Source organism: Lagenorhynchus albirostris, chromosome 11, assembly GCF_949774975.1.
Source record: "Lagenorhynchus albirostris chromosome 11, mLagAlb1.1, whole genome shotgun sequence".
Taxonomy (NCBI): domain Eukaryota; kingdom Metazoa; phylum Chordata; class Mammalia; order Artiodactyla; family Delphinidae; genus Lagenorhynchus; species Lagenorhynchus albirostris.
In genome coordinates, this window is record NC_083105.1 from 3,707,424 (window position 1) to 3,727,516 (window position 20,093).

At 57.2% G+C, this 20,093-nt stretch overlaps 1 protein-coding gene across 4 annotated transcripts in view; it reads left to right on the forward strand.

The window, feature by feature from the left end:
- Positions 1-350: 350 nt before the first annotated feature.
- The window catches only part of CELSR1 (cadherin EGF LAG seven-pass G-type receptor 1), a 147,607-nt gene continuing 127,864 nt past the window's right edge, over positions 351-20,093 (forward strand). For all 4 annotated transcript variants that reach the window (XM_060165217.1, XM_060165216.1, XM_060165218.1 and 1 more), the window contains exon 1: positions 351-3,183. In XM_060165217.1, coding sequence (XP_060021200.1) covers positions 489-3,183 — 2,695 coding nt within the window. In that variant the 5' untranslated portion in view covers positions 351-488. The remainder of the gene's footprint in view (positions 3,184-20,093) is intronic.

Consider the following 20,093-nt stretch of genomic DNA (forward strand, 5'->3'; position numbering starts at 1 on the left):
AGCTGCGCGCGCGGGCTGTGCTCACGGTGCCTGGCCCCGGCGCGGTGTTCTGCTTCCCGGGACCCGGCGGCGGCGGGGCCACGCTGCACTCGGCGCTCGAGGCCCTGACCACTTTCCCCGCCTGCGGCTGCCCGCCGCGCGCCGGGTCCCGTTGCCCACGCCGCCCTGTCTGCCTGCCGCCTGGTGGCTCGGCCCGCCTGCGCCTGCTCTGTGCCCTGCGGCGCGCGGCCGGCACCATCCGGGTGGAGCTGGCGCTGGAGGCGGCCTCGGGGACACCCTCCCCATCGCTGTCGCCGCCAAGCCTGCCTCAGGTCGGGGCGGGGGCGGCGCGGCGGGCCCGGCGGGGCGCTGGCGGCAGCACTACCCCGCAGTTCCAGCTGCCCAGCTACCAGGTGTCGGTGCCTGAGAACGAGCCGGCGGGCACCGCGGTCATCGAGCTGCGCGCGCACGACCCGGACGAGGGCGAGGCGGGGCGCCTGAGCTACCAGATGGAGGCGCTGTTCGATGAGCGCTCCAATGGCTACTTCCTCATCGACTCCGACACGGGCTTGGTGAGCACCGCCCGCGCGCTGGACCGCGAGACCAAGGACACGCACGTACTCAAAGTGAGCGCTGTGGACCACGGCTCGCCTCGGCGCTCGGCCGCCACCTACCTCACCGTCACAGTCAGCGACACCAACGACCACAGTCCGGTCTTCGAGCAGTCTGAGTACCGCGAGCGAGTGCGCGAGAACCTGGAGGTGGGCTACGAGGTTCTGACCATCCGCGCTACCGACGGCGACGCGCCCTCCAACGCCAATATGCGCTACCGGCTGCTGGAGGGCGCGGGTGGTGTCTTCGAGATCGACGAGCGCTCGGGCGTAGTGCGCACCCGGGCCGTGGTGGACCGGGAGGAAGAGGCCTCCTACCAGCTGCTGGTGGAGGCCAACGACCAGGGCCGCAACCCGGGCCCGCTCAGTGCCACTGCCACCGTGCACATCGTGGTGGAGGACGAGAACGACAACTACCCCCAGTTCAGCGAGAAGCGCTATGTGGTCCAGGTGCCCGAGGACGTGGCGGTCAACACGCCCGTGCTGCGAGTGCAGGCCACAGATCGGGACCAGGGCCAGAACGCGGCCATACACTACAGCATCATCAGCGGGAACCTCAAGGGGCAGTTCTACCTGCATTCGCTGAGCGGCAGCCTGGATGTGATCAACCCCCTGGACTTCGAGGCCATCCGGGAGTACACGCTGCGCATCAAGGCCCAGGACGGGGGCCGGCCTCCACTCATCAACTCCTCGGGGCTGGTCTCGGTGCAGGTGCTGGACGTGAACGACAACGCCCCCATATTTGTGAGCAGCCCCTTTCAGGCAGCCGTGCTGGAGAACGTGCCTCTGGGCCACTCGGTTCTGCACATTCAGGCGGTGGACGCAGACGCGGGTGAGAACGCGCGTTTGCGCTACCGCCTGGTGGACACCGCCTCGGCCTCCGTGGGCAGTGGCGGTGCTGGGCCCCAAGACCCCGCTTCGGCCGCGGACTTCCCTTTCCACATCCACAACAGCTCGGGCTGGATCACCGTGTGTGCGGAGCTGGACCGTGAGGAATTGGAGCATTACAGCTTCGGGGTGGAGGCGGTGGACCACGGCTCGCCGTCCATGAGCTCCTCCGCCAGCGTGGCCATCACGGTGCTAGACGTAAATGACAACGACCCCATGTTCACGCAGCCCGTGTACGAGCTGCGTTTGAACGAGGACGCAGCTGTGGGGAGCAGCGTGCTGACCCTGCGGGCCCTCGACCGGGATGCTAACAGTGTGATCACCTACCAGCTCACCGGCGGCAACACGCGGAACCGCTTTGCGCTCAGCAGCCAGAGCGGCGGCGGCCTCATCACGCTGGCGCTGCCGCTGGACTACAAGCAGGAACGGCAGTACGTGCTGGCGGTAACCGCATCAGACGGCATGCGCGCTCACACCGCGCAGGTCTTCATCAACGTCACCGACGCCAACACCCACCGGCCGGTCTTCCAGAGCTCGCACTACACCGTGAGCGTCAGCGAGGACCGGCCCGTGGGCACCTCCATCGCCACCATCAGCGCCACCGACGAGGACACCGGCGAGAACGCCCGCATCACCTACGTGCTGGAGGATCCCGTGCCGCAGTTCCGAATCGACCCCGACACCGGCACCATCTACACCGTGACAGAGCTGGACTACGAGAGCCAGGCCGCCTACACGCTGGGCATCACAGCTCGGGACAACGGTGTCCCTCAGAAGTCCGACACCACCTCCCTGGAGATCCTCGTCCTGGACGCCAATGACAACGTACCGCGGTTCCTGCGGGAATTTTACCAGGGCTCCGTCTTCGAGGATGCTCCCCCGTCAACCAGCGTCCTCCAGGTCTCGGCCACGGATCGGGACTCGGGCCCCAATGGCCGCCTGCTGTACACCTTCCAGGGCGGCGACGACGGCGATGGGGACTTCTACATTGAGCCCACATCTGGTGTGATCCGCACCCAGCGCCGGCTGGACCGGGAGAACGTGGCCGTGTATAATCTTCGTGCCCTGGCCGTGGACCGGGGTAGCCCGGTGCCCCTTAGCGCTTCCGTGGAAATCCAGGTGACCGTCTTGGACATTAACGACAACCCTCCGGTGTTTGAGAGGGACGAGCTGGAGCTGTTTGTGGAGGAGAACAGCCCGGTGGGGTCCGTGGTGGCGAGGATTCGAGCTAGTGACCCCGACGAAGGCCCCAACGCCCAGATCATGTACCAGATCGTGGAAGGCAACGTGCCTGAGGTCTTCCAGCTCGACCTGCTGAGTGGGGACCTGCGTGCCCTGGTCGAGCTGGACTTTGAAGCCCGGCGGGAGTATGTGCTCGTGGTGCAGGCCACGTCGGCCCCCCTGGTGAGCCGGGCCACGGTGCGCATCCGCCTCGTGGACCAGAACGACAACCCGCCGGTGCTGCCGGACTTCCAGATCCTCTTCAACAACTATGTCACCAATAAGTCCAACAGCTTCCCCAGTGGTGTGATTGGCCGTATCCCGGCCCATGACCCTGACCTCTTGGACAGCCTCAACTACACCTTCCTGCAGGGCAACGAGCTCCAGCTGCTGCTGCTGGACCCCGCCTCGGGCGAGCTGCAGCTCAGCCCCGACCTGAACAACAACCGGCCTCTGGAGGCGCTCATGGAGGTGTCTGTTTCTGGTGAGTGGCCCTGGGGGCTCCGCGGGGCCACCTGGAGAGCTGCGGGGACCTGCCCCGAGCCCGCCCGGCTTGCCGGGGCGCAGTCAGGCAGGGCCCGGGTAGCTCTGGGGATTTGTGGCCTCCGGTTGGATGGTTGGATACCGCTAGCCCAGGACGTGCTCCTCAATCGGGCCGAGAGAGTGAGAGGGGCACCGCACTGCTGCCCTCAGCGTTTTTGCTGGGAGCAGGCCTGGGCTTTTTCAAGTTCAAGACCGGGGCTTCCTGGGCTTTTCTCAGAGGGTCTGGCTCCCGAGTTGTGCTGTGAAAACCTGGTCTCGGGGGTTATCTGAGCGTCTGGTTGGCTTGGTGATGCTATGTAGTCAGCCACATGCCTGTCTGGAAAGGTCAGAGGTCACCGTGCGCCCATGTGCCAATTCGTTCTTGGGTGGGACCGTTGGAAATTGCCTGATGGGTCCTTGAGTCACCCTTTAAGACAGCTGGAGTTAGTTCCTTTCGTGTGTCTTTTCTGTCTCCTCCAGGTTTTAACAGTCGGGCTTAAGTGTGCTCACCTGTGTGGGAGCTCTTTGAAAGCGCAGCCTCGTTTGATCTTGGCTTCAGCTCCTGGACGTGGACTTGTAATTTGGTTGTTACTTAGAGGCTTGCCTGGGTTGGTGGTGGAGCCAGTGTGGGAACCCTGCTTGCCCGCTCTGGGCTGGAGGGAGGATGTCTCAGCTCAGCCAGCCAGACCCAGGCAGTCAGGGGTGGGTCCTCCACGCTGCTGACCTCCCTGTGTCAGGTGGAGCTGCGGGGCCAGAGAGGGGGACAAACAGGAGGGCACGGAAGAGAGAGAGAAGGATTTGGCCGGGCCAGGGGGTGGATTGGGGAACAGTAAAGAGACCCTCAGTGACTCCTGCAGGCAGGTGACCTTAATTAGGAGACCAAACTATCACCAAGAAAGGTTAGGATCTGTGGGTTGAGTCAATGTTTCAGATGAATTGTTTAAACAATAAATTATTACAATACAGCATACCCATGGGAGCCCTGGAAGAATTAAAAAGTTAATTTTCTGATTTATTTTGTTTCCGCATTTGGCTGTAATTCTTTATTTACTAAGGATTGGGTAGCAAAGAGTTTCCAGTTTGCTTATAAAATCTGGAACGTACAGGTCCAGTTTTGAGGCCATGGGATACTGCAACATTGATGTTGTCAGCCTAGTCTGTCTGTAGGTGAATATTGTGGCTTTTGTGAAGTTGTGAATGTGTGTAGAGAATACGGATAGGCCTTTAAGGAGAATTGTCAACCAGGGTTATGGATTTTCCGAGCAGCAACAATTTTGAAAAAAGGTCTCTTTCACAAATTTCCATTTGCATTTTCTCTTTCTTTATTCCCCTGTACTGCTTTACCTGCTAGATAAAGCAGAGTGGATGGAAAATTTAGCCTATATAAAAATGACTTGGGGGGTACTTCCCTGGTGGTGCAGTGGTTAAGAATCCACCTGCCAGTGCAGGGGACACGGGTTTGATCCCTGGTCCGGGAAGATCCCACATGCCACGGAGCAACTAAACCTGTGTACCTCAACTACTGAGCCTGCGCTCTAGAGCCCGTGAGCCACTACTGCTGAGCCCCGAGAGTCACAACTACTGAGCCCGAGCGCCTAGAGCCCATGCTTTGCAACAAGAGAAGCCCCTGCTTGCCTCAACTAGAGAAAGCCTGCGCAGCAACGAAGACCTAACGCAGCCAAAAAAAAAAAAAAAAAAAAGAAAAAGACTTGGCAACATCATAGAGTTTTGAATTTACAGGGGCTATGGTGCTCTAGCGGGAATGGGTGCATGCCGGGAGCAGGGATGTTTTGTGTGTCTGAAACATCAGGAATGTGGCCTCCCCTATGATAGCTGGATAAAGGGTTTAAGATGGATTTTGTTCAAAAGAGGTTAGTTACTGAGGGCCATCTTGCCTACCGGGTGGAACCACAGCCAGGACCACAGTTGAAGGTGGGTTGGGTGCTCCATGCTATGATGTAATTGTCCCAGTGATCCAGTTTGGGCTTCCAGCCCTTGTGACGTACCCTCGTGTCAGTCAGGCACTGGGGCCTCATGTCCACCCTCCCAGATGGTGATGATCACCTTGTACTGGGTTCTGCCTGGATATCAAGCAGTTTTGTAAACTCTTTTACCTACACCATCACTTATTCTTCTGGTACCTGGGAAGTGAGTGGCATTCGGTGGCTGCCCATTGTACAGATGAAGAGACTGAGGCTCAGAGGTGTTACGTCACTTCCTCAGGGTCACATAGCCGGCAAGCAGAGGCACCAGGCGTCCACCCAGATCTAAGCAAAACAAGCTGGCGCTTCACACTCCCCTCTCACCTGAGAGAAGAGTTTTGTTTTTGTTTTTGTTTTTTTTCTGTACGCGGGCCTCTCACTGTTGTGGTCTCTCCCGCTGCAGAGCACAGGCTCCGGACGCGCAGGCCCAGCGGGCATGGCTCACGGGCCCGGCCGCTCCGCGGCATGTGGGATCTTCCCGGACCAGGGCACAAACCCATGTTCCCTGCATCGGCAGGTGGACTCAACCACTGCGCCACCAGGGAAGCCCTGTTTTGTTTTTTTTTAAAATTGTATTTCATTTTAGTTACTCCTTTAAAATATAAATTTATTTATTTATTTTTGGCTGTGTTGGGTCTTCGTTACTGCACGCGGGCTTTCTCTAGCTTTGGTGAGCAGGGGCTACTCTTCGTTACGGTGCACGGGCTTCTCATTGCAGTGGCTTCTCTTGTTGCAGAGCGCGGGCTCTAGGTGCGTGGGCTTCACTAGTTCTGGCATGTGGGCTCAGTAGTTGTGGTGCACGGGCTTAGTTGCTCTGCGGCATGTGGGATCTTCCTGGGCCAGGGATTGAACCCGTGTCCCCTGCATTGGCAGGCAGATTCTTAACGACTGCGCCACCAGAAGAGAAAAGTTTTGAGGAATTAGTGGCTAAGCTGAATTGTTTCAGGGCCGAATCCTTGCCCTGGATTAAGTAGGCGCCCTGGGGTCCTATACAACCCTCTGACCATTTGACGACTATTTAATGCTTCAAAGAAAAAAATATTATAAACTATAAAACTATAAAATATGTAATTCCCAACAGCAAAGCAAAAAGGTCAGCCTTTGAATTAACCAGACTTGGATTCCTAGGTTTTTTAAAAGAAACAATGGGGAAAGCTGTGGTTTCAAACTCACAAGCTATTTTCAGTGAAGTGTGATTGGCTTCCCCGGGTTTACAGCCATACCCTGTGGCCTCTAGCGCATTATTACCGCCCTCGAGGTGCTGGAAAGCAGAGCCCATGGGTCTTCCCTAGTGGCGCAGTGGTTAAGAATCCTCCTGCCAATGTAGGGGACGTGGATTCGAGCCCTAGTCCAGGAAGATCCCACATGCCGCAGAGTAACTATGCCTGTGCACCACAACTACTGAGCCTGCGCTCTACAGCCCGTGAGCCACAACTACAGAGCCGGTGTGCCACAACTGAAGCCCGTGCGTCTGGAGCCTGTGCTCTGCATCAAGAGAAGTGACCACAATGAGAAACCCGCACACCGCAATGAAGAGTAGCCCCCGCTCGCCACAACTAGAGAAAGCCCGCGCACAGCAACAAAGACACGACGCAACCAAAAATAAATAAATAAATAAATAAATAAATAAATAAAAAGAAGAGCCCAGCTGTCCACTAGGTTTTGTGGAAGCCATGCCAGGAAGGGCTGGGTGCCTCCAGAAATGGAGCCGCTGGGAAGGTGCACAGGATTGCGGGGACCGGGGCGGGGGTGGTGGGGTCGGGGAGGGGGATGGGGTATGTGGTACCCAAGATGGACATGCTTGAGAGGAGGGCAGCTCCTTTTGCCTGGATGGGGGCGTTAGTACAGTCATTGGACTGGGAGCAGGTAGTGTTGATGGTTTTATGTAGCCCACCAAGGACAAAACACTGAACATTTTCTGAATTATGCGTATAGTCACGTTCAAATTGCTCCCGTTTTTAGATAACAGCCAGTGATACGTGGTGTTTGTTTTATATGTGACAGTTTTTTTTTTTTAATTTTAAAATTTATTTCCGGTTGTATTGGGTCTTCGTTGCTGCGCACGGGCTTTTCTCTAGTTGTGTCGAGCGGGGACGACTCTTCGTTGTGGTGTGTGGGCTTCTCCTTGCGGTGGCTTCTCTTGTTGCCGAGCACAGACTCTAGGTGCACGGGCTTCAGTAGTTGTGACACGTAGGCTCAGTAGTTGTGGCTCACGGGTTTAGTTGCTCCGGGGCATGTGGGATCTTCCCGGACTAGGGCTCGAACCTGTGTCCCCTGCATTGGCGGGCGGATTCTTAACCACTGCAGCACCAGGGAAGTCCCTACATGGGACAGTTTTTGAATGAGATTTAAAATTCTACGGTAGGGGCTTTTGTACTCTGAATGTTTATAAGAGCCGTGTTTGCATTTTAGAAAGCAGCGTGGCTGATAACCCAACGGGACTGTCACATGTGGAGTCCCTTAGGTAGTTTTTCTAGATGTTGGTCATTTAGTAATACGGGCCTTTTAAATTCAACTTGAACATGTGTGTCCCTGTGGGTGTCCAACCGTGAGCTGCACATCGTGGAACGTGGCATTTGGTGGAAAATGACCTCGTGCTTGTGGGCATGTGGGCCAGTGGGAGTGGGAAAAGGAGCATTTTGCGGGGTAAAAATGATTGGGCCATGAGTCATTCAGACGTGTCAGAAAATACTGGAAGTCGTGAAATAACAAGATTGAATAACCTTTATCCGTTTACTCTGGTGGAGACTCAAAGGGATAAAGCGTCCAGGCTTGATAAAGTTTTAAAAAGTGTTTGCCGAGTTAAATACAGGCTATTGTAGTGACCGTGATGGCCAACAAGGAAGCAGGGACGTGGGCATCGTACCAGGCAGCGTCTGGAGGCAAGCGTTATGCTTCTTTGCTGAATCTTACCCTGTGGAAAAGGGTCAGACCAGCTTAAACCACGTCAGTCGTCGAGCTGGATTCTCCAGTAACATAACTTACCCCGGAAGAGTTAGGTACTTTGGGAAGCTAGTTAACTGTCTCAGCGCTTTAGTATCTGGAGGTCGTCACTTGGTAATATACTTTCAGAAACACTGGCTCAGAAACAAGGGAGTGTTTATTTGTTTATCGAGCGCCTACTCTGTGCCAGGCCCTGGAGAGGGAGGTTGGGTGGGGACAGTCGATAAACAGGGAAGTGAATTCAAGGGGAGCGTGGGCTGGGGACTCCCCTGTGCCAAGGTGAGTGTGATATGCCTTCCCGCCAGCTGAATCCCCTCCCCCGCAGCTGAGCTGCTGAGGGGGGTGGGTGGATGGAGGGGATTTGGGAGGTTAGATGGTGAGATGTGGAGGTGAGGGTGGAGTTGATCAGCTCACGTGCTCCTCGTGCTAGGACCCTCCCCCACTGCCCCCGCACCCCGACCCTGTGCTACCTGTCTGCTCCTGCAGCGGCCTCATCGGTGGAAGGTATCGTCTCATCGAGGAGCAGACCAGGGCCCCCAGAGGCTCGACCCCGCGTCCAGGGCGCCCGGCTTGTGGTGGCGGCTTTGGGATTTGAACCCGGGATGGCGGCTCCCAAGCTGTGTTCTCTCAGGCTGTGCTTTTGGGAACATGCAGATGAACATGGGGTGAGGATGTGCGTGCACCAGGGGAGGACCCTGAGGCCGCTGTGGACCCCGTGCAGCTGGGCACCTTTGACCTTGTCGTGAAGACGGTTGGGCGTGGCCCCGGGGCTGACAGAGAGGACCATCATGGCCGCAGGGGTGGAGGGCACTCGGGCAGAGGACCCCTGTGATGGGGACATGGGTCAGGTGCAGCCTGGGGGGCCCAGGCAGGCTGGACCTGCGTGAGAGCTGGAGCTGGAATAGCCACCCGCAGGAGGACAAAACCAAGGCTCCGAGGCCCTGGAGGCTGAGGGAGTGTGAGGGCCTGAAGGGGGTCACCAGTGGCTGATGGCTTTTGGTGTTCAGGGAGCCTCAGGACAGAGGTGTGACTTGGGTTAGCCAAGGGGAGGTCCTTGATGGTCTCCATGAGAGCCGGGGTGTTGTGGGGCTTGAGGAGCAGAGGACTGAGTGGCCGGATGTGGGGGAAGCTCAGAGGGAAGGTGGGATGGCCATGGGGACCCAGGCAGAGTTGACAGTCAAGAGGGGTGGACCAGTTAACGTGCACAACCGTCCTGCAGCGCTGCTGCTTGCGCAGGTGTTCATCTGTCCCAGGCGCTGGCACCTTTGGGGGGCACTGGACTGGGGGGATAGGCCTCAGTGGCGGGCAAGGGCCTGCCGTGGCCGAGCTGAGTGTCGATGGGGCTGCAGGAGTCGGGGCGGGGACGGCAGCGTCCGCTTCTCTGAGTCACGGGACCCCTGATGCGGGAACAGGCGTGCAGGGGGGGATGGGCAGGGGCTGAGACCTGACTCACAAGGACCCAGCTTTCCCCATCTCAGCACTGCCCATCTGGTGACATGAGGTCTCCATCTGTCCCCACGTACCAGTGAGGGTGACAGAGAGACTGTTTTTTTAAATCCGGGAAACGTCGCAGCCACATGAGTGCTTCGGAAGGAGGGGTGGCGCTGACATCATACCTGGAAAAGTGCCTGGTGTTGGTGATGCCACAAGTCTGTCCAGAACCTGGTGTCACTGTTGAAAGTCCACTTTGGTGTGGGCTGCTGCACGCACCTGTCCATTTGGACACCTGAGAGCAGAAACCCGTTAAGGAACCAGGTGGGTGGGAGGATGGGTGCCGGGGCCCTGGTAGCAGAGTCTGTGCCCCCCGGGGCGTGTAGTCTGGCTGGGCCGCCGGCACTTGCATGCAGACAGAAGTAGATGTTATCAAGGGGGGCAGAGAGTGCGGAAAATATTCTGAAGATTGGCTTGATTCTTTTCAACTCACAGCCTTGGGGGAAAATAGTTTTCGGTTTTTTCTTCTTCTCTAACCTGAGCACGTAGGTTCTTATCAAAGCCCTTCTTGGATATTGGGTGGAGGAGGGATAGTAAATAACCGTCTTCCTTTCTGCATGTTTGTTTTGTAGGGGTAACCGGGGTAACTCGGGTTAGGGACCCAGGTTGCGGTGGACAGAGGGAAGTAGCCTTTTGTTCCTGGGGACAACGGGCCCCCCTCTGCTTCGCCCTGTAGGCCTGAGGCTCGGCACACAGTAGGTGCTCAGCAAATCTGTGGATAATTTATGGAATGATGCAGAGGGGTCCGGGGGGAGGGGCCACGTGCCAAGGCCAAGGGCTCCTCTTCTGCCTTCACTTAGAGGACAGATGCGGCGGGGAGGGGCCTGTGCAGAGGACAGGCCACTCTCAGTTCCTTCCATGCTTGGCTGGGGGCTTGGCACCGGGTGGAAGGAATGGGCTGTTTTCAGGAAGACTCCAATGGCTGAGTTCTGCTTTTGCTTCAGGTAAGAACTTGCGGCTACCTGGCTCATCACCTTTTTGGGCGTGAACATTCTGAAGCTGGGAAAAGCCCAACAGGAGACTTTATCATTTTCATCACTCTGTTGAGTGTCTCTTGATGTCCTGGATAAAGGCCATGTTTTTTTCTTAAACACACAGACACGCACATGTACACATATACACAGGTACACATGTATGCATGTCTACACACGAACAGACCTACACGTGGTTTAAACAACTACTTTAAAGGCAAACTATGTTACAATAACCTTGCCTTCCACCCACTGCACTACTGGGGTTTTTTTTGTTGTTGTTGTTTTTTGCGGTACGCGGGCCCCTCACTGTTGTGGCCTCTCCCGTTGCGGAGCACAGGCTCCGGACTCGCAGGCTCAGCAGCCATGGCTCACGGGCCCAGCCGCTCCGCGGCATGTGGGATCTTCCCGGACCGGGGTTCAACCGGGGCACGAACCCGTGTCCCCTGCATCGGCAGGCGGACTCCCAACCACTGCGCCGCCAGGGAAGCCCCTGCGCTACTGGGTTTTAACCTTTGCCGTCGTGGTGGAGGGCATGTGGGCCCACACAGGGGGTCCCTCGGAGCTGGGGGCCTTGTGCAGGGGTTTGGGAACGCACGGAGGATGGGGGGCCCCGTGGAAGGGGCATCGTGCTAGCCCTTGGCCGGCGGACGCCGCCATGTCAGATCCTCAGCGCCTGGCAGGTCAGCAGCTGAGGCTGCAGGGAGTGGCCTTGTGGGCACCTTTCCACGTGCTTTTCCGTTGGAGCTGCCGGTGCAGGTGAACTGCAGGTGAGCAGGTGAGCTGGTGTCCTTTCTCCATGAATCTTGTGGGCGAGGTGACAGTCCCTCCATTTTCTAGGCAGGAACCTGAGATGGGCTGCCCCGCCCCTCACCTGTCGTCACGTTTCCTGAAAGGGTGGACACTTCCGGGTCCCCGAATGCCTTGTGCTGTCTCTGGGGAGCTGGGGGGTTATGGCCCCCCTCCCTAACCGCTCCCCTCCCTGGCCGGGCCCCCCTCCTCCTCTTTGCTGTGGCTTCACGGTCCGGGGTCAGTGCCTGGCCCTCGAGGACCAGGCGGCCCACAGTGCAGGAGGCTGGCTTCAGAGCCGGACGGGGCACCTGGGCTGGTCACGTGAGAGCATGGCCACCACGCTGTTCCGGCTTGTGTGCTTGGGCTCTGCCTGCGTCATCTCTCTGGGGTCTCAGAGAACCCTCATTTCGCAGCGGAGAGACTGAGGCCGGTGAGCTGGTGGTGGGGAGGGCCGGGCCCAGACCCTGGTGTCTGAGCGCTCTAACTACTGTGGTGACCACCCCCTTCAATCCCCACCTTCGGCCAATGGCTGAGCCCTGGAAGGGGGAGCCCAGGTTTGGGGGTTCTGAGGATGGAAGCTTGGTGCGAGTGACCACATTGCCCAGAACAGGAGGGCTGAGGGCCGTGTGTGCGTCAGGCCTCATTCCACGGGAGCATTCGGCCCTTCCCCCCTCCCTCGGATGAGCAGGGTGGGGAAGCAGGGGGTCCTGGGGAGCTGTGCCCAAGTCTCTATGGGGTCTTCTGTGGTGGAGCTGTGTCACAGGAAAGTGTGGAGTGCAGGACCGGTGTGCACCAGCTGCAGGGAGGAGCCAGAGCCAGTGCAGGGGTCAGAGCCACAGGCAGGGGAGGTGGGCACGGGTGAGCCCACACAGAGCAGCTGTCTGATGTGCCCTCGGGGCGCCTTCCGGCTCCAGGAGCACAGATTCAGGGAGCCCCCTGCCAGCCTTCCCTCTTTCCCTCCCACTCTCCCTCCATCTGTCAATCAAGAGTTTTCTCTCATTTCTTATGACGTGTCTTTACTGCTGGGTCTGTAGCTTTCTTATCTTCTTAGGATTTTCAAAATACCCGCTCTAAATTATACTTCATTAAGGTAAACTAACAGCAAGTAGTGTAAATAAAGTCACACGCTCTGTAAGCATTTGGAGATAAGAGCTTTCTTGCCAGGCAATATACTTTTATCAGTGAGTTGGTTTTTTTTTTTTTTTGGCCGCTCCTTGTGGCTGGCAGGATCTTAGTTCCCTGACCAGGTATCAGACCCTTGCCCCTCGTGGTGGAAGCGCAGAGTCCTAACCACTGGACCACCAGGGAGGTCCCTGTGAGTTGATTGTTGCAGGACCGTTTCCATAGCGTGAAGTAGTTCAGCTTCTGTGCAGCCCTGCGTTGGAAAAGGCCAAGTGCGGCCACCCTCCCAGCAGCCGTCCTTCTGTGTTGTGACCCATCTCCAGTATTGCGGGGAGCATGAGGGAGGTTCCACTGGCGAGGAAGCCCGGGTGGCATGCCCTCGTGCTGATTGCTGACACTGGTCCGGGTGGCCCTCTCTGGGCCTTGGTGCCCCCATTGAAATGGGGGTGGGGGTGGGATCATTGCCCAGGACCCTCCTCTCGACTCCTACCCTGTATCATTCTGTAAGTGAAGGGTCTAGCCTGGGCTGTGAGTTGGGAAACCTTTTTCTTGCCATGTACCATGCAGGTGCTGAGAAATGATCGCGTTTAAAAGCTGTTACGAAATACTTTCATATCCAGTATCTGATAAGGGAATATTATCCAGAACATGTAAAGAACTCCTGCAACTCAACAGCAGAGAAACAACCGACCAGATTACACAACGGGCAAAGGATACGATAGACATTTCTCCCAAGAAGAGAGCCGGATGGTCCAAAGACAAAAGATGCTCACCACCACTGATCACTAGGAAAACGCAGATCAGAGCCACAGTGGGACACCACCTCAGACCTTTAGGATGGCCGTTATGAAGACAAAGCAAAGCAGAAAGTAGCAGGTGTTGACAAGGGTGTGGCGGAATCGGAACCCTCGTGCCCTATTGGGAATGTGAAATGGAGCAGCTGCTGTGGAAAACAGTGCGGTGGTTCCTCAGAAAGTTAAGCATAGAATTGCCACAGGATCCAGGAATTCCGCTTCTGGACATACACCCAAAAGAAGTAACAGCAGGGACTTAAACAGATATTTGCACACCCGTGTTCATAGCAGCACGATTCACGGTAGCCAAAGGTGGAAGCAACCCAAGTGTCCACTGAGGGATGAATGGATGAGCAGAAGCGGTCTCCACATACCACGGAATATTATTCAGCCTTAAGGAGGAAGGAATCTCTGACACAGGCTACCACGTGGATGGACCTTGAGAACATTGTGCTCATTGAAATAAGCCAGACACAGGAGGACGAATATCGTAGGATTAGTTGAGGTTGCTGGGGTAGTCAAATTCGTAGAGATAGAAAGTAGAATGGGCGTTACCAGGGCTGGGGAAGAGGGAATGGGGGGGTGGTGTTTGTTTGATGGGTATAAAGTTTGTTTGATGGGTATAAAGTTTCAGTTTTGCTGGATGGAAAGAGCCATGGAGATGGAGGGTGGTGATGCTTGCAGAGTAACGTATTTAATGCCGCTGAGCTGTACACTTAGAAATGACTACAGTGTTAAACTTGACGTCCATTTTACCGCAGTTAAGAAAATGCCAACAAAGCAAAACCGTTCCGGCCACTCAGGTGCTGGACAAGTGGAAGCGGGTGCCTTTGCCTTGTGGTTCCCCCCACCCCCACCCCGAGACCTGCGCCCTGATCCCTTTTGTCTTGTCCTGGGTTGTGATGGCCCCTTCTGCAGAGCCCGGGTGTCTCATTCTTTGTGTTTCTGAGTTCAGCCTGTGGCTTGACGTCGTTCACAGCAAAAGGGGCAGATACGTTAATATAAATTTGGGGTCTGGTACGTGAGTAAAATCTGTTTGGTGTTTAACTGTACGTTAGAAGCCGCAAAGATGAATATGTCCCTTGCCTTTAAGGCCCAGGATGAGAAGAAGGGTCCCTGGGTGCCCGGGTGCCCCCAGCTGCATGGGAGGGGGCCGGCGGAGGGGCGGGCGCTGCCGCCCCTCCCGCGTGCGGGTCAGGTCCTGCTGTCCCCAGCCAACCCTGTCATTCGGCACCTCCCCCCATCAGGACCGAGTCCCGGGTGCGGTACAGCTTGGCACGTGTGCCGGTCCAGGCGTATTTTTGTTGGCATTTTGACACGTGTAAGCAATTAGGTATGATCTTTCCTTTTGTATTTTTATTGAGGTGACATTCACGTAACATAAGCCATTTCAAAGTGGACAGTTCAGTGGCATTGGGTACATTCACAGTGATGTGCAGCCACCACCTGTCTAAACGGTTTCTGTCACCTCCAGAGGACACCCCATACCCATTAGGGTCGCTCCCCCTCCCCTCCCCTCCCCTCCCAGCCCCTGGGAAGCCCTTGTGCCTCCAAGGTCTGGGCCGGGGCAGAGATGCTGGCGGCGTCTTGGGGTTGCTCTGGGCCACTCTGTGTGAGATTCCCCACTGGGCACTTCTGCTGCCTCTTGGTTCCCTCGAGCTTTGCCTGGGCTGCGCACAGAGGATGTGAGTTGTGGGTTCCTTCCCCCGCCCAGCGCTCTCTCTCTGCACCTTCTGTAAAGTTCTGCTTCACGTACAGACTTTTACAGGCTGCATCCTGGGCTCAGATCAAGCCTCCTAAGAGGCCATTGGCTGGATGTTAGATTGAGTGAGAGGGTCGGCCGATTCTTTTTTTTTTTTGCGGTACGCGGGCCTCTCACCGTCGTGGCCTCTCCCGTTGCGGAGCACAGGCTCCGGACGCGCAGGCTCAGCGGCCATGGCTCACGGGCCCAGCCGCTCCGCGCCATGTGGGATCCTCCCAGACCGGGGCACGAACCCATGTCCCCTGCATCGGCAGGCGGACTCTCAACCACTGCGCCACCAGGGAAGCCCTTGGCCGATTCTGTTAGGACCAGTCCTTCAGGGTTACAGACCTGCTGCGTCAGCTTCGGGGGCTGCTGTATCTGGTGCCTTCAAACAGCGGACATTTATTCTCTCACGGTCCGGAGGCCACAGGTCCGAGAAATCAAGGTACCGGCAGGCGCTCGCTCTGAAGCTGGAGGGCTTCCTGCCTCTTCCGGGGGTTGCCGGGATCCTCGGGCTGCAGCTGCATCACCCTGGCCGGCTTGCCTCGGTTATCACCTGGCCCCTGCCTGCGTGTCTCGACATCTTCTCCTGGCTCATAAGAACTCCAGTCCTACTGAGTTTTGTTTTTTGGCCGCGCTGTGTGGCATGCAGGATCTTAGTTCCCCGACCAGGGCTCAAACCCGAGCGCCCCCCATAGTGGAAGCGCAGAGTCCTAACCACTGAACTGCCAGAGAAGTCCCTCCAGTCCTATTGAGTTGAGGGCCCATTCCACTCCTCTACGACTTCATCTTAATTTATATCTTTATCACATCCACAGAGACCCTACTTCCAAATCAGGTCACGTTCACAGGTACCGGTGTTTGGGACTTGGATGTATCTTTTTGGGGGACACGATTCAACCCACTATAGCACCTCCCTGCGTGCTCGGGCACATAGCTGATTTCTTTGTTAAATCGGGTGATGGAGTTCTGCTTTCCCAGTGGAACCCACGGTTTGCCCACCTGACCACCTGGAACACAGCAGGGTCTCCCTTATTGCAGTGACCCATCAGGATCCTCCCCTTTTCCTTCTTCCCCTCAGGCTCCTCTAATTAGACTGAATATCACACCAGATGAGGTTTCCAGTCGGTTGTGATCACACAGGCTCCTCTCTACTCACTTAGGAAATCATAGCGGGCTTTGGGCTTAGTGGACATGCGCATGCCTCCAGATGTGTAGTGAACAAAAGGTCGGTGTGAGGGCAGGTAAGCATGTTTTTAAGATGAGAGCTCACCCTGCTTTGCCTTTTGTGATTTGTTGCCCTGGGACCCGACTGTACGAGTCGCCTTTTCGATTCATCCTCTCTTCTAAGCATGGAAAATTCTCTAATGTGTAATTGAAAGTTCCCCCGAATCTTCAAAGAAGAGAGAATGGAAAATATTAAGGTTTATTGTTCTGAGAGATTTCCTGTGCATCCGGCACGTGGCCATCGGAGGTCAGGGGTGTGTGAATGTGCGCCTGTGTGTGTGTGTGTGTGTGTGTGTGTGTGTGTGTGTGTACGTGGGTGCGGAGAGTTACGGCGCGTGTGCAAGGGCATCTCACTGTAGAACAGATATGCCCAAGGAAGCGGGATTGCGGGGGGGGCAGCGGTTCTGGACCCAGACAGCACCACTTGCTGCTAAGTAGAAAATGACAAGTGCTACATGATGTCAGTTTTTGGGGAAAACCAGGCAGAGGTGACCCCGAAGGCAGGAAGCTGAGGGCTTCAGGGTCAGGACAGCTGTCCAAGTTCCTGGTCTGGCCTGGGAAAGCCATTGTGTTGGCTGCAGGAACCCTGCTTTCCCTCCCTTTGTTTCTGTCACTCATCAGTCTGGCATTTTTAGAACCAAAAGTGAATTTGGGACAGTGTGGGAGCTGACCAAGCTCCTTCAGGGGCCAAACTGGTGTGTGGCAGCTCCTTTCTCTGTAGCTGGGGAGCCCGGCGGGGGGGGTGTCTTTTTCCCTCTCTGTAGTGACCCCTCCATCAGGACGCCCTCCATCCTGCTTCCCCGGAACCAGTGAGTCTCTGCGTCTGCGTTCTCTGGAGCTGATGACCCCAGCCTCGGGGTCTTTCCCTTCTAACTCCCGCTTAAAAACCAAAAAGGGCGTCTCCTGGCTCACCCAGCCGGGACACGGGTTTGAGTAGGATTCGGTGGGTCGGCGGCAGGTGCTCTGGGGCAGTAGGGAGGCACTGTGACATGTAGCTAGGGCCACAGCTTCCTGTCGCAGCCCTGGGGTGTGGCCCCTGTCCTGAGAGTTGTTTTTTTTTTTTGCGGTACGCGAGCCTCTCACTGCTGTGGCCTCTCCTGTTGCGGAGCACAGGCTCCGGACGCGCAGGCTCAGTGGCCATGGCTCACGGGCCCAGCGGCTCACGGGCCCAGCCGCTCCGCGGCACGTGGGATCTTCCCGGACCAGGGCACGAACCCGCGTCCCCTGCGTCGGCAGGGGGACTCTCAACCACTGCGCCACCAGGGAAGCCCCTGAGAGTTGTTTTTAAACACTGTGCAAACTGGCGAGGGGTGGAGAGAACAGAGCTGAAGAGCACGGGGAGTGACGTGGCCATGGAAAGTGCTGGGAGGAACCGCGGCGGCGAGAGGAGCTTCTCGGTGTGGCCTTTCCGTTGTTTTGTTTTACAAGGTCACGTGTGCGCGATCCCCGTCGGTGGGTGCTGTCCGATAATGTTCCCGGGGTTGGCGTAACAGGTCCTTTTAGGGAGGAAGCCTTTAGTGCTGCCAGCTAATAACCCAGTTAAACCCGAGCTTGTGATTTCTGAGCACGGTCTTGTGTACCGTGTATGCGTGCTCGCAGGACAAGTTACTGAACATAAAATCCAGCAACCTAGCTGTCACGAAGTGGACAGTCCAGTGGCATTTGGGACATTCTCAGTGCCGCGCAACCATCACTCCTGTCCGGCTTGGGAATATTTTCAGCTTGTATACTTTTTGGTTTACTTTATTGATGTTTGAAAAGATGCTGTTAGATCACTAGCCTGTCAGTGCCCATGATGGGGGTTGGTTGCTTTTAGCCGGGTGGTGGTTGACCGTCTGGTGGGAAGGGAGGGAGGTGGGGCCTGTCTGCAGGGGCTGAGCCTGGAGCTTCTGCCCTGAGAGCCAGAGACACAGCTTTGGGTCTCGGCCGTGATCTTTTGCCCCCATGGCCCGGCCGACACTGGAGTCACTGTGGGACCCGGGGAGGTTCACCATATAGGACTTCAGGGCTAAAACTAAGCAGGTCCTGGGCAGAGCAGGCCGGACTGTCACGTTGCTGTCCCCTAGCCTGACAGTCCCTCTTGCGTGACGCCCTGGACTCCATCTGAGTCCTCGGGCCGCATCAGACACATTCAGGCCTGTGGTCCATCCAGGGTGGCCCTAGCTGGTGCCGACCAGGCCCCATCCCGAACCCCAGACCTAGTCCACTGTGCCCACAGCCTGCCCTCTGTCAGATGTGTCTTCTAGAGCTTGCTAGTCTCCGCCCCCCCACGTGTTGGCCTGAGGCCTTCCCACCCCGATAACCTACCTGCCTCGGTCTTAGCCAACGCATGGCTCCGCCCCCTTCCCCACCTCCTGCCCCTTCACCTGGCCTGAGCAGGTGTGTCTGGGCCTGAGGCTTTCTCAGCCCTCATACCTTGTCCCTAAGTGGAATTCTGCCTCCCGTACCCCACCCCAGTGTCCCACCTGCCAGGACCTCAGCCTCCGCTCCTGGACACCTGGCCTGGCCCCGTGACGGCTACCCAGCGAGTTCTCAGACCGGGGGTCCCCCGGGACCCCTCCCTTGGGGCACTTGCTCATGGGACGATGCCAGGTGGCAGAACTGAGCTCATTGTGTGGCCCCGGCTGCCCCCACGGTCTCCCGAGCATCTCGTGTCACCCCTTGGGGTCAAGGCCCTGTCCCTCCCAGCAGCCTGGCTCTCGGGGAGGTGTCCTTCCTGTGAGCCTGTGCCCCCGCCCCGCCGCCGTCGGCCCGTCAGCATCCTGGGCTTGGCAGGTGTGCCCGCCGGCCTGCTCACAGAAGCCGTGTGCCCTGGGTGCTGGTGAGGCTGGGCTGGGTAACGTGCTTCTGGGGACATGACGCTTAGTACTTTACACAGAAGATCTGACTCCCCCAGGTACTCTCTACACTTTCCTGCTTTTTAAACAGCTAATTTTATTCACTGCATGAGCAGGTCAGCGTCCATTCGGGGAAACAGAAGCCACCCTAGGTATTTCAAGCGGAAAGGAATTTGACGCAGGGAATTGGGGCTGGGGGCAAAACCGGGCTGTCTGTTCCCCCACCCCTCCGTCTCTGCCTTTGCTCCGTGGAGGCCGGTGGTCACCTTCTCTGGGCGGTCCGTGCCACCCAGGGGTTGGACCGGGTCAGTGACTTATGACATTCCTTCAGCAGCAGAGCTCTTCACAGGAAATCATGGGCTACAGACGAGCCCATTCCAACTGGGTGCCCCCCGGGCATCACGGGAGCGAGTTGGCCACTGAGGAGATGCCCGGGTGAAACCACAGTGTGGAGGGTCCCCACCCATTGGGTGGGTGTGTGACAGGGTCCCTGAGTTCTTCTTTTTTTTTTTAAATTTAATTAATTTATTTATTTTTGGCTGTGTTGGGTCTTTGTTGCTGCGCGTGGGCTCTCTCTAGTTGTGGAGAGTGGGGGCTGCTCTTCATTGCGGTGCGTGGGCTTCTCATTACGGTGGCTTGTCTTGTTGCACAGCACAGGCTCTAGGCGGTGGGCTTCAGTAGTTGTGGCACACGGGCTCAGTAGTTGTGGCGCACGGGCTTAGTTGCTCCGCGGCATGTGGGATCTTCCTGGACCAGGGCTCGAACCCGTGTCCCCTGCGTTGGCAGGCGGATTCTTAACCACTGCGCCACCAGGGAAGCCCTGGCCCTGACTTCTGAAGGCAACACAGGCTTGGGGTGCGGAGCTTGGAGTGGACATCGGCGGCCCAGAGCGGCTTGGGGCGCTCACCCGCCGGGCTGAAGGGCTGGAGGGCCGGCGGGTGCAGGCAGGCATCCCCGGGTATGCAGTGG